At 32.6% G+C, this 13,698-nt stretch overlaps 1 protein-coding gene across 1 annotated transcript; it reads right to left on the bottom strand.

The window, feature by feature from the left end:
• Positions 1-321: 321 nt before the first annotated feature.
• LOC149481156 (cytochrome P450 CYP12A2-like) lies at positions 322-12,906 on the bottom strand. Its single transcript, XM_089706175.1, has 12 exons — positions 12,822-12,906; positions 12,020-12,153; positions 11,514-11,644; positions 10,835-10,947; positions 10,065-10,181; positions 9,566-9,717; positions 8,580-8,703; positions 4,292-4,448; positions 3,058-3,084; positions 1,537-1,722; positions 967-1,138; positions 322-600 (listed from the first exon to the last, which is right to left on the bottom strand). Exons 1-12 carry the CDS (start codon positions 12,866-12,868, stop codon positions 449-451), a joined length of 1,512 nt encoding a protein of 503 aa, XP_089562301.1. The 5' UTR covers positions 12,869-12,906; the 3' UTR covers positions 322-448.
• Between the last annotated feature and the right edge of the window lie 792 nt (positions 12,907-13,698).

Below are 13,698 nucleotides of genomic sequence, written 5' to 3'. Positions count from 1 at the left end.
AAGGATCGGGTAAATGTAATGAATTATTGAAATACGCTTGTAGGAAAAGTTTTTATGTTTGAATAATGTTTTGGATGTAAGAAAATGATAATATTATAGTTTTCTAATCATTGGTTAAAGAAATAAAAATAATAAACATTTATTAGATGTGCAAAACTAACTTTTTATTAGAAAACACCTAGTAAGCTAACGAAAGCTTGCGTATTCGAAATAATTTCTGTAACAGCTTATCGATACATTTGCTATGTGAAAAATAAAAATCTTTAGTAAAATAAGTCCGTTTACAAGGAAAAAGTAAGGAGAGAAAATAAAAGTACCCAATAATATAAAAAATAGTGTATTCAAGTATGAAAATTATATTATATTACATTCCTTAAACTCTAACTACATTAAGTAAATATAACAAAAAGGTTTCTTAAAAAATCAGGCTTCTTTTATAATCGACTCATTAAATGTCTTTAAAAACAAAATTAAAAGGTTTAACGACGTAGTTAATGCCTCCCAGTTTCGTCTTTATCGGAGGGCCGATCCAATCGAGTCGAAACTTTTGTATCACTGTACTTATAAAAGTTTCCATCTCCAATTCAGCTATACGACGCCCTGAAAAAAGAAATATATAGTACAAAACGTAGAATATAATATATTCTTTTTTAAAGCCGGTTTTAATAGGTTTTTTTTAGAAATTGGAAGTTTTGGCAGCTATGGTAGAGAATTAATTAATAAATAAAGTTTGCTTTCACGGATTTTTATATAACTGAAATTGCTTATTAACCATCCTCTCTATCCCAGTACTACGTATACAGACATGATACATTTATTCAAAAATTGAAGGAAACTAAAATTTATGAATTTTCTTATATTAAAAGAGTTTCAGTTGTCAGTGGTTTGATTTTAATTCATTTCTTATCATCCAGTTTCGGATACTCTTCAATTTTATTAAATATTTTTATTTTAAAAAACAATTACCTATACAACTTCTGGCCCCGAAGCCGAACGGATTGAACGCAAACGGGTCAGCGTTACGATAGTACAGCGGGTCAGCTTTGTCAGCGATCCATCGTTCAGGAATGAACTCCGTCGGGCGAGGAAAGTGAGACTCTAGCATGGATAGGTATTGGTGGATGAAGAATATGTCCGTCTGTGGAATTAACAATTTGTTTAGTTTATTATTATATTATTATCTGTGAAAGTGAAATTAGTAATATGCACTATAAGGATACAAGCCTTGATCAGTAAATAATTCGTTTTTATTCTGTTGTTATAAATGCGTATATTTAAAATAAATCGATTTGAACTAAATAGTTTTTATTAATTCTTTTAATTATAATTTCAGGCATATACACATGCTAAAGTCTTCATTAATAATAATAAGGTAATGTCTTAAAAATTCAATCGATGTAATCTCCGGTTTTGAGAATAACTTTAGATGTCAGAAATGGTATGAGTATTTGAGTAATTTAAATAATAGTACCTACGTATACATAATCATTAATCAAACTTTCAATCATTGTGGAAACTATTAATAAAATCACTCACATTTTTAGGTATTTTATATCCCAGTAGATTGTAATCTTTTGATATTTTCCTTATATTTCCTATAACGACTGGCAACATTCGCATTGACTCCTTTATGCAGGCTTTTAAATATGGCCGCCTTTCGCTGTCAGATAATAGTTCTTCACGCAGTTTGTTTTGCTTTTCCGGATTGTTTGCCAGCAGATAGGGTAACGGCACCAGTGGTCAGCCAGGCACCAGTGATCAGCCTATTGCGTTGTTTATTGGCCATAAATATCGCTGCAATCAAAATAACCAAATCACGCGCACTTAAATAGAAGCTCTGTTTCGTTATTGGTTCATGCATCACGCAATAGGAGCGGCAGGGGGTCAGGGGAGAGAAGTAAACACGTTCATACAGGTGCTGTCCGCCGACAAGAGCAGAAGTGTCATGTTCGCCATATTTTTTGTTTCACGTGGTGCTCTTTTGAAAGGTGAGAAATAACATATTTTAGTATGAAATGTGAGTGTGTTTTATAGATAATAACTTTATAGATTACTTGGAGCATTTAATTTTATGAAATTTGATAAAAAATATTGTTTTTTTAGTTAAAAATTTGAGGGGCTGACCATTGGATACTGATTTTTTATGAAAGATCCAATGGACAGCCCCGGGGCTGATTACTGGGATTATTTCCTAATTGTTAGATAACCCAGTGGTCAGCCGCATTTCAAAATATCTTTTCAAGCGGCTGACCACTGGGTCTCAATCTGTGGTCTCAATGATCCAGTATTCAGCCACGATGTTATTGAAATAATATTTTAAGTATAAATTTGTGTGTAAATCTATAAGTTAGTTAAGTTTTACCTGAAATAATGGTATTATGTGTATTCATATCCAAAAGTTATTATTGTTCCCTTTTTTTTAGCTAAAAATGCCGCCAAGACAACAGTATCCTCCAGAGAAACTCTCATCTGCCATGGAAGCCATACGAAGTGGAATGCCGATTAGGGAGGCCAGTAGAACATATGGATTATAGATACATCAATAGGACATATTATATACTAATATCGTTGATTTTTTTAAAAAGAATTATTGCTGTTTTTATGATAAGTAATAACAAGTTCCTAGAAAATAAGAAGACACAAAGAGATTGTAATAGTATGTTTAAAATAATAATGCATTATGTGCGATATACATTTTTTTGTGCTAAGTGAATCGTTGCTATAAAAATGTGATTAATATCGTTGATTTTGATATAACATTGTTTATTTTGATATCATTATGAGTTATACTTACTAAAGGCTGAACACTGGGTTCAACAAGGCTGTTTATTGGTTTTTAGAGGCTGTTCACAGGGACACTGGGCCATTTTTTGTTTAAAATTAATTATATATTTTACTAAGAGAATTATTGTTTTTAATAAACGTTGATTCGAAACTACAATAAACAATAAATCCATACATGTTGTACGTTTTTTTATTCGACGATTGTTGTAGAAATGGCAATTGTCCAAACTTCAAAAAGCTGTTATGAGGCTGACCACTGGTGCCGTTACCCTATAGAGTTGTTATTACGCTGTTTGACGTCTGGAATGAAATTGTTATTTACATTAATACAGTATCTTATTAATACATATTTAGTTATATAAATAGTTAGTGTAATACTAGTATAATTAATTCAACTATCCAAGTAATTTTAAGTGTGTTTTAGGGTTATAAAGTTAAGTTGTTAACTTATTAAAGTTTTTTTTACATTATTTGATGTTGGAAACTTCACTATTGTAGAGCTAAAAAAATTGGAATTAAATTAATCATACCTAATGTGCTAGGAAAATAATCTGGTCCTAACATTTACTGTTTACTTGTAATTAGGTAACAGAAGCGATATCTATAAGGAAAATAACTAAGAAATGCCTTTTTTTCTGTATATTTATTCTGGCAAATTTTAACTTATTATATTTCAATAAATCCAATTATTTTGAATCTGGAAAATGTGTACGTAACGATCAGTTCTAGAAAGTGCAATTTCTCGCATATAAAAATGCAATCACAACGTCGTAGCACAAAAGAAACGTTCATTGTTTTAATTTAATTCAAATAACTGTTTTGCTTTTAAAGTTACGTATTCGAGTTTAATGTAGTGAAAACGCAATGGTTTAAAATGTAAACAGTAATTCCTTTGTGAATAGTATGCTATTATTAATGATAGTAGATTTGTTTTTCAGGAGTAGATTTTTCATTGGATTCTAAGCGATTTATCGCGTATGTATCTGACCACAAACTATTGGTTAAGTAGGCATCTGAGGTTTCTGTTAATTATTATACTAAGGTCAATTTAACGCGAAGCTGTAGCAATTAATCGCGGTATTATAAACTTGACAAATGGAAGTACGACTCAAAAAACTCTATTACAAGTTGCTACCTTACCTACCTTAAAAAAATTATAGAATTTCTTTTAATAGGTATAACATAACACAAAATATTATCCATTCAAAGATTTGTACACTTTATACAAATAAATCTTAATCAGCCTATTCACCACAGTTACTTATCTATTGTACCTGTATATTAAAAATTAATTAAAGCATTAATCCTAAAATGGCATATACTTGCAAATTAACTTCCACATAAAGCCTTTAATATAGCGCTATAAATTACGTTGAAAATTATGAAACGAGCTCCAATTATTTATTGAAGCACTCATCACGTTGACCAATATATTGAATGATACATCATAATAATGCCTTAATTAAAGTTTATAATGATTAATCTATGATCGATATTAATTAATTACCGTATCAACGCCGGCGAATAGCATGTCACTGGCCATGATGGTCGCCATTTTGTCGTCGATTTCAAGCAGTTTTTCTAACACTCCTCTCTCTTCGTTGGGTTTTTTGTCGCGTGTCTTCAGTTCGTTTTTCGCTTCTTTGATGAATTGTGCGGTTAATCTATATGATTAGATTAACTCTTAATTAAAACTATATATTATCATAGTGATTAAGAATTAATGAAAAAGAGCTTATAAAGAGCAAAAGCAAACCAAAATTCAATTTATGAAAGAATTGAATTGTTATTATTTATAAATCGTTAAAAGCTTCGACGAAATTGAAACTAATGGAAAAAGGATAAATGGATCCCATCAAAAACATCCTGTAAAAAACCCAAGTCTCGCAGCTCAGTCTTTCTACCGTCAAAAGTTGTGAGATCCATGTAATACCAAGTCGGTTAATCTATTTAGTGTCTACTTGAAGGACCTTCTGTCTTAAGTTATTACATAAGTTATTATCATGCCAATATTAAAAATATTTAACGCTTTAAACAAATAAATCGACTTGGACATCGCTTGATTTGATTATTAGTATGTATCACACAGCACGACGGGCCAGCGACCAACAGGAACGAGAGTTTCAATCGCGTGAGGCGCGAGAGACTAAAGAATCTAATATAATATTGTAATATTCATTTTGTTTTCATGCGATGTCCAAGTCGATCTATTTGTTTAAAACGTTAAATATTTTTAATATTGGCATGATAATAACTTATGTAATAACTTAAGACAGAAGGTCCTTCAAGTAGACACTAAATAGATTAACCGACTTGGTATTACATGGATCTCACAACTTTTGACGGTAGAAAGACTGAGCTGCGAGACTTGGGTTTTTTACAGGATGTTTTTGATGGGATCTCACTTCTTTTTGTAGAGCCTTTCTTTTTGATACCATCTACTTCTAACGAATTTTGTTAAAGGTCTTATGATATTTTCTTATTTTTATATGTAGTCTTCCTCTTTTTTTTTTCCGGTACTACTTCTTGAGCTTCAGCCACAGTTTTTCTCAAAGCCCACTCCCTGTCTCTATGGGCTTTTCTCGGAGGCTTTGATGTCTCAATTTTTGACAAGTCTGGACGGTAAATATAGACTACAAGCCCGCATAGGACAAAAATATGGGTCAAATGAACCACCAGGGGACATATCTAGAACGATAGCAGAGCAAAAAATAATAAGATTCATCACTATGCCGTCACTTGTAAGCTGTCCAACTGAGTGCAGATGAGAATTGAAAAGTACAGGTAGACTCGGTAAATTTTGGTCATATATTTTTGTACGGCATTCTTAACCATCGATAGATCCATTAAAAATAATAAGAAACCGCTCAGTGCCGTACTAAAATGGTGGTCCACCAAGTCGGAATTTTTATTTAATTTCCGAGAGTTACCGGGGGTAAATTTGGTCATTTGACCATGTACGGCATCTGTGTCATACTATTGCTATACTGCTTTTAATCCATTATTCCGCAACGCCGTACAAAAATCATGGGGACAAGGGGAAAAAATCGAGAGTTGCAATCCCCTCTCTTTCCCCACTCCAGGGGGTCATTTGACTAAGTACGGCTTCGGTTCCAAAATATTATCTAGCACTCAAAAGTACTATTAAAAGCAATGCCGTCAAAAAATAATTGTTCTTTTAAATGTATACCAATAATCATCTTAATTTCATCGAATTCTTGATATAAAGAGCTGTAAGGTCATTTGACCCTGTACGGGAACTTTTTTTTTAACATGATATTGTAAAATTCAATTGTTGTATAGTATTGCCGTTCAAAAGAAACCGTTCTAAAAAAAGTTATAGAGAAATGCAAAACCAGAAATTTTGTTAAAGTTTAAACATCGTAGATTAATGAAATATAATAGTTTTCTACACTTTATTCGTTGTTTTAAATAGTATTAACATAGATAAATTAGGAAAAAACGATGCCGTACATTTTTGTGCAGACCACATCTTTTAGGCTGATGAAAGCGACGAAAGCTACAATTTTAAGGGTGCTTTATGGCCATTTGATACAGTACGGCATTAACATATTTTTACCCAACTACGGCAAAGCAAAAGGAGGGTTATGGTTGTTTACAGGTCATGTATGTATGTTCATCTATTCCCTCGTAACTTCTAAACTACTTATCAGAATTCGACAAATGACATATCATTAGAAGCGTCTGAATTGTTCACTGGATAACCAGCGACCAGCTAGCTAAAGGCTATATGGGGTTTCACAAAATCTAATGTGGCGCCCTCTAGCGGACAAAACATACAGAGTAAAAAAATAAAGTTAAGATAAATATGCAGTGTTTGGTATCATTTGAAAGCGCTTTACTTGTACATTTTGAATATGTATATATTACTAGCATTTGCTTGTGACTTTACCTGTATTCATTGACTGATTGCATATAATTCACATCTTTTCGTTCATAGTTTTTTTATTAGTTCATCAATTTAACGGAGTCCATTCCACCTGACTCCGACTTTCCAAGGTGATAATTAACCACCTCGAGCTTCTTAATATTAATGTATATTTATATTTTATTATAAAAATATAAAGCAAACATTTCGTTATATGGATTTTTTTCTTTTTCAGATTTTTCCCCTTTGAACCAACGAAAATGTACGGCACATGAAAAAATATTATCTATGCATAAAATACTTTAAAAATAAATTTATTTCGTGTTGTGTCAAATGACCCCCTGGAGTGGGGAAAGAGAGGGGATTACAACTCTCGATTTTTTCCCCTTGTCCCCATAATTTTTGTACGGCGTTGCGGAATAATGGATTAAAAGCAGTATAGCAATAGTATGACACAGATGCCGTACATGGTCAAATGACCAAATTTACCCCCGGTAACTCTCGGAAATTAAATAAAAATTCCGACTTGGTGGACCACCATTTTTGTACGGCACTGAGCGGTTTCTTATTATTTTTAATGGATCTATCGATGGTTAAGAATGCCGTACAAAAATATATGACCAAAATTTACCGAGTCTACCTGTACTTTTCAATTCTCATCTGCACTCAGTTGGACAGCTTACAAGTGACGGCATAGTGATGAATCTTATTATTTTTTGCTCTGCTATCGTTCTAGATATGTCCCCTGGTGGTTCATTTGACCCATATTTTTGTCCTATGCGGGCTTGTAGTCTAATACTTCTTAATCTGTTGTATTCACAAATTGATGATTCCTGCGCTTTAATACTTCCAAAGTCGACATTAATGAGATGTAAACCGCCCTGACTTGTAACTCTCGAAAGTGCTACGTAAGCTTGACCGGATGTGAACACTGCAGAACCTATATCCATCAGCGCATTACTTAGGCTTAGGCCCTGACTTTTATGTATAGTTATAGCATAGGCTATACATATGGGAAATTGTTCGCGATGAACATAAGCTCTATTAATAATTTCAAATTTAGTTTTGACCGGACCAAGCTCGTACCTATGCATTATTAGATTTTCGTACTTCAAGACATGTCCAATCATGTGTTTTTTATTACGTCGACCATTTTACAAGTAATACCTAATGTTGTTCAGTTTCATGGGCTAAACACACCCTTACCCACCCTATACCCCCTCCCTTGCCTCATATGGTAGGTACCTATCTACACCTATTAAATTTATAACCACCACCAACCATCAACTGCATAAATAACTTTGTAGTCCCATATATTTATATGGGATTACAAAGTTATTGATGCAGTTGGTGTATTTGGAAAACTGGACCGAAATTACAAAATATTTAAGTTTTCCTATGATTAAGACACTAAACTCTATATGTATTCCAAATATGAAGCTTCTAAGTCTGCTAGAAGTGCCTTGGACTTTTGATGATCGGTGAGTCAGTGAGTGACAAAATTTAGAAACTTTAACAAGTTGTCATTCTTAAACTACTGGTTCAAATTGACTGAAATTTTAAGTATTCCGTGTTTATACAATGCCGGATTAGTTACTGAAGATTCAGGTTTCTTGCTTTATCCACAACCGAATTATAGGGGGTCGAAAAAGGCCCGAATTGCTTCGAGAAAAGGATGGTACGGCCGTGCCGCTTTTTTTTTGCTCGACTTGGCGGGGGCACTGCCGTGCCCCCAGATATATAAAATAGACAAAGCTCTTTTGTAAAATTACCTTTACCTCTTGTATAACAATGAATCTCTAAGAAAATGTCTGGCATTAAAAGAAATGGTGATTTAACTTTCGTTGGTTTCAAGCAAAATAGAATTTTAAATCTTGACATAAAAGGTATAAATATAGAAAATCACCTGTCAAGTTCCTTGTACCGTAGCATGATCTGTCTGTACGTTGGTGTCGAGATATATCGCCAAATATTCGGTCGGAATTCCAGTTTTTCAACGAGCACAAATATGTCTCGAACGGTTTGAATGATAGACCGGGAGATACTGACACAAAATTTCGAGTCATTTGTAACAGGATGGCGGTTCTACAGGGTTCTTAGTACGCAATGACAAAAAGAAAAATGATGGTGTGAACGCTGGTACCGGCGGCTTAGTCGCGTGGGCGTTAGTCGAACTCGTCGGAAAATAGCGAAAGTCAAACGATTTGTAACAGTATGGCACTTATTTTTCCTGTAAGTTTGAGGATCAACGAATATAAATACAAAATTTCAAAGATCTAGGTGTTGGAAATCTTCACTTATATAAATTAATAATAAATTTATTTTTCAAGTATGACAGCACTTTTTCCCCCTACTAGAAGTATGGCAAATATAATAATGGTCACATTTTATCAAATACTCTCCAAAAAGCCAAATGCAATACTGGTACAAAAAGATAAGCGAAATAAAAAAATTTTGCAGATTTTCGGCGGTATGGCGACCATTTGGAATCGTCCGAAAAGTATGGCATGGCGATTTTCGTAAATGGCTGCACGACGATGGTTACCTGTGCAAAAGTTAGCTTGGTACAAATGGTTGAATAATTGTTTTTTTTAAATCAACACATTCGCGTCGGTATGGCGGGCTGTAAGTCATACCGGAAAAGTATGGCATGACACTACCGCCTACTTCTTTTTTATGGGCTATCGGTAAATTCTAAAATTTTTGTGTTACAAATCGTTTGACTTTCGCTATTTTTCCGACGAGTTCGACTAACGCCCACGCGACTAACCCACCGGTACCAGCGTTCACACCATCATTTTTCTTTTTGTCATTGCGTACTAAGACCCCTGTAGAACCGCCATCCTGTTACAAATGACTCGAAATTTTGTGTCAGTATCTCCCGGTCTATGAGTTGTCTTACGGGTGAAGTGTTCGGGAGCGTGGGATCCAGGCAATGGAGACGTTTGCCGAGCGCTATGGCGCCGATCGACTCGAGGGACCACAGATTCATTTCTAAATCGAAGTCCTCTATCATGTTTGTTGCGTTTCTTTTTGATTTAATCCTGAAAGTGTTAATTTGTTTGCGAATATTATGTTATTGGTTAGGTATTTCATTTGCAGTTTTTATGACACCCTTGCATTTTTCTATGCAATTAACAAGATACATATAAATCTTGACTTTAGAGTAAAACATTCCTCGTATGAGATAATTTGAATCATTTTGTTGTGTAAGCTTGAACTTAAGTAAGCTTTTACGATATTAAAATTATTAATTCATTTCTCACTGAAACCCTCTATTTATTCACGAATCATAACTTCATAGTGCATCCCACTAATAGAATCGCTAAAAGCATTGTGGTGTCTTCGCAAACTTCAATTATTTTAATTAAGTCCAAGTTTTGACGTTTACCTGGTAATAGTTTCGTCAGCTACTTCTCTTAATGTATTCTGGTACAGTCTTATAGTTTTCGGCTGCATCAAAATCGGATTCACCGCCGACCTAAATCTCTTCCAAACTTCTCCGTGACTGTAAGGGAATATTTAATTTTAATAATGTCTTTAATGTTCAGGTATCGATTTATTCTTAGTTATGTTCTTATAACATTATTTTGTACCAAATAGTCTTTTGAAGTAGTTTGGTATCTAATAATACTATTTGTACGTGTAAGCACTTTCCTCAAACTTATAATACTTATGTAAAATCGTAAACCCATTTTCCTGAAATGATCTTAAACACTCGAATCTAAAATTTTGCAAGATTGGGAAAAATATCTCCATGATATGAAACTCACAAACTTGGCGGCTATAATATTGTTGGTAAGATACGTTTTTCTGTCATTTTCCATTTAGGTACGGAAAAGTTCAAAAGTACCTAACAGACGTTTTTCATATCAATGAATGTTTGTTTATGTTTGAAGATTTTTTCTTACATTTTCTTTTCGCTTTCAGAATTTAATATTTTTGAAGTGAAACTTGTTTAGGCGCGTTGAGAGTAAAATTTCAAGATGGCAATACCGTCACGTCTTGGAGCAAGGCGACGATTTTGATATCTTTAAATCTTGCCAAATAAGTTTCACTTCTGACACGTGTGCTCGGCACACACGCCCTTTTTATAACCTGCTCATTTTATCCATAATTATCGATTTCTAATATACTTACCCCTAGTCTATAAATACTTACTCTGAAACGAGTCCAGTTGGAGAGTCAGGGGTAGCTTTATTTTTATTCCTTCTATAAAGTTCTAGAGTATCGAAGCCAGGCCGGACCGGCAGAACATTTTCGCCTCGCAGAACCTACAAGCAATTTAATTTATAGGTAGGTATATGAGTACACACATAAATAATATTTTACACATGGATAACAATTCAAATGTTATTCCTTTGGGATGAAGTCATTTGAACATTTGCGGAAACGAATTTGTCGATAACGCAATTGTTTGGGTCTGACTACTGAAGCGCCTTAATAGTTTTGTGTTTACTATTGAACTATATTTTGTATGGATGCTGTGAGTACACTATTCTAATATTATGTAGTATTCAAATAAGCAGCATTAAATCGATATTGAAAAATAACATCAAATGCGTTCAAAACGTATTATATAATAATTTCATTACTGCCTTTGTAGAAATGTGGAGGATAAATAAATAAATTCTTTTATAATATTTTAATCGAATGCGAAAGAATCTTCTTGCAATAAGAATTCACATGATGATATCACAATATGAATTATTTGTTTACTAATCGACCAATTTAATGGCGACCAATTTAAAAATAAATAAGTGCATCTACACTTAAACAAACAATACATTTGAAAATATATTATTAAGAGATAAAAAGCTAATATAATTAAAAATTTTACTTGTTCCGATGCTTTAGCGTCGAATAATATGACCATAGAGCGAGCGCCAAAGAGTCCATCTACTTTAACTATAGGGCCGTACATTTTGTGCATTACATCAAACATTGGCTTTTCTGTTGCAGCTTGCATATCTGTAATTATTCATTTAATTAATTTTGTATTTATCTTACCATAATATGTGTTATTTTATTAATCTACTTCATAAAAAGTAAGAGCTTCTCAATTCAGTCGGTATATTTTATACTAGTACAATAAAAATAATTTATGAATGTAAGAAAACACTTCATTGTATACTATTACAAATAGGGATAACAGACATTCATTTAACAAAAAAATAAACATGCACAAATACCGGCCTTATGGCAGCCTTATATGGCATAGTCATCTCTTCCAGGCAACGATATTTTGAGTTATAATTTTATTGATAAAAACGATAGGTACCTAAAATTGTAGCGCATTCATTAATATTACCTAAACATAAAAAAACTACTAAATTAAAAACATACGCTTTGGAAAGAAGATTTTCGCGTAGTTGGAGATAAGCGACATCGTCCTTGAAGGCCCCGGTATTTCCTTCCATGATTTCAGTTCAAGTGACTCTACATCTGCTTTTCCGAGGGCTGCGTTTGTTGCGACGTTTCTAGAAACAAATAATCATAGTTATAGCACAGATAATATAATACTATAGTAGTAGTTATGGTTTAAAAATAAATAAAGAAATAAAATATCTGTAATTAATTTTATTATTATGTTAAATCATATAACTTATAATTGTAGAGGTACATATATAACGCGCGGGAGATAACAAAACACATAGAAATATATTATAATGTTAATATTATATAAAATTACTAGCGGCCCGCCCCGGCTTCGCCCGTGGTACATATGAAAAATAGATGTTGGCCGATTCTCAGACTTACCCGATATGCACAGAAAATTTCATGAGAATCGGTCCACCCGTTTCGGAGGAGTATGCAGACTAACACTGTGACACGAGAATTTTATATATAAGATGTAGATATTAACAATCATACCATTTAAACATAAGTATAATATTATAATATCAAACACTTTTAAAGTTATCTGTGAAACATGCGCAGTTATATAAATATTTATGTTTATTATCTTACACGTAAACAAATCATTAAAAACAAACACAAAACCTCAGATTATTATTTTTTTTTATTTTTTACAGAACACATTTGAAAAGATGATTATAAATGAGCAGAACAGTAATATATTATAATAGAAAAATTAAATATGTATTCTACAAGTTATTTTTATTGGAATATTCTAAGATTAAATTACCTTATTAAATTTCTGTTCACCACACAATATGTTCTTACGACACCCATCTTATGCACTGGATAGATAGACTATTTATAAATACAAACTATTATAATGTCCATGTTTATCTTCTCTAATGATAACAACTCACTTAAACTCTAATACTCAATAACTCATTTGCTACACTGATATGAAATAACTAATGAGTCAATTAATAACTAGTCTATACGTATACATATTTGTGGAAAAAATATTTTAGAGATATATAATCGTTTTATTATTTTTGACAAATATAACTTCATTAATATAAGGATCATTAAGCTTAATGAGACAAAAAGATAATTAGAGCCTACGTTTTCAATAGAAGATATTTTTGACATACATATACTCTATATTATTATCTACGTCTAATCTTAATCGTCAGTGTTTAATTCTTATACAATAATGTTGAGCTTCAAGTAAAAGATCATTTTATATTCATCTTTTATTCTTCAGTTATCATACGGAACCATATATTATAGTATTAATATTAGTTCCAGATGCAATTTATGGTAGATATCATGTAACGCGTAATTAGAGATAATACTAGAGTACTAACCTATAGTAAATATAAATTGAAACCTTGATTATTAGGGTATAGAGTCACTATTCCATTACCACGTACAGTATTATTAACATCGGTAATTTAAATTCAATGTCATGGCCACTACATAAGTGTAAACTAACTAGGTAATGTTGCAATAAATCCTATCCTTATAATTATGCGAAAGTTTGTGAGGATGTGTGTGTGTTTGTTACTCTTTCACGCAAATACTACTGGACAATTATTAAATGGATAAACATTACAATGAAATTTAGCACACATATAGAGGGTAACTTGGATTAACACATAGTATAG

The sequence above is a fragment of the Colias philodice genome, chromosome 17 (assembly GCF_061535455.1).
Source record: "Colias philodice isolate Cphi_HAF_F1 chromosome 17, ilColPhil1 Martin Lab GWU primary, whole genome shotgun sequence".
Classification (NCBI taxonomy): Eukaryota; Metazoa; Arthropoda; class Insecta; order Lepidoptera; family Pieridae; genus Colias; species Colias philodice.
Note: the sequence above shows the minus strand (reverse complement) of the source record. Positions and strands in the feature narration are given on the sequence as shown.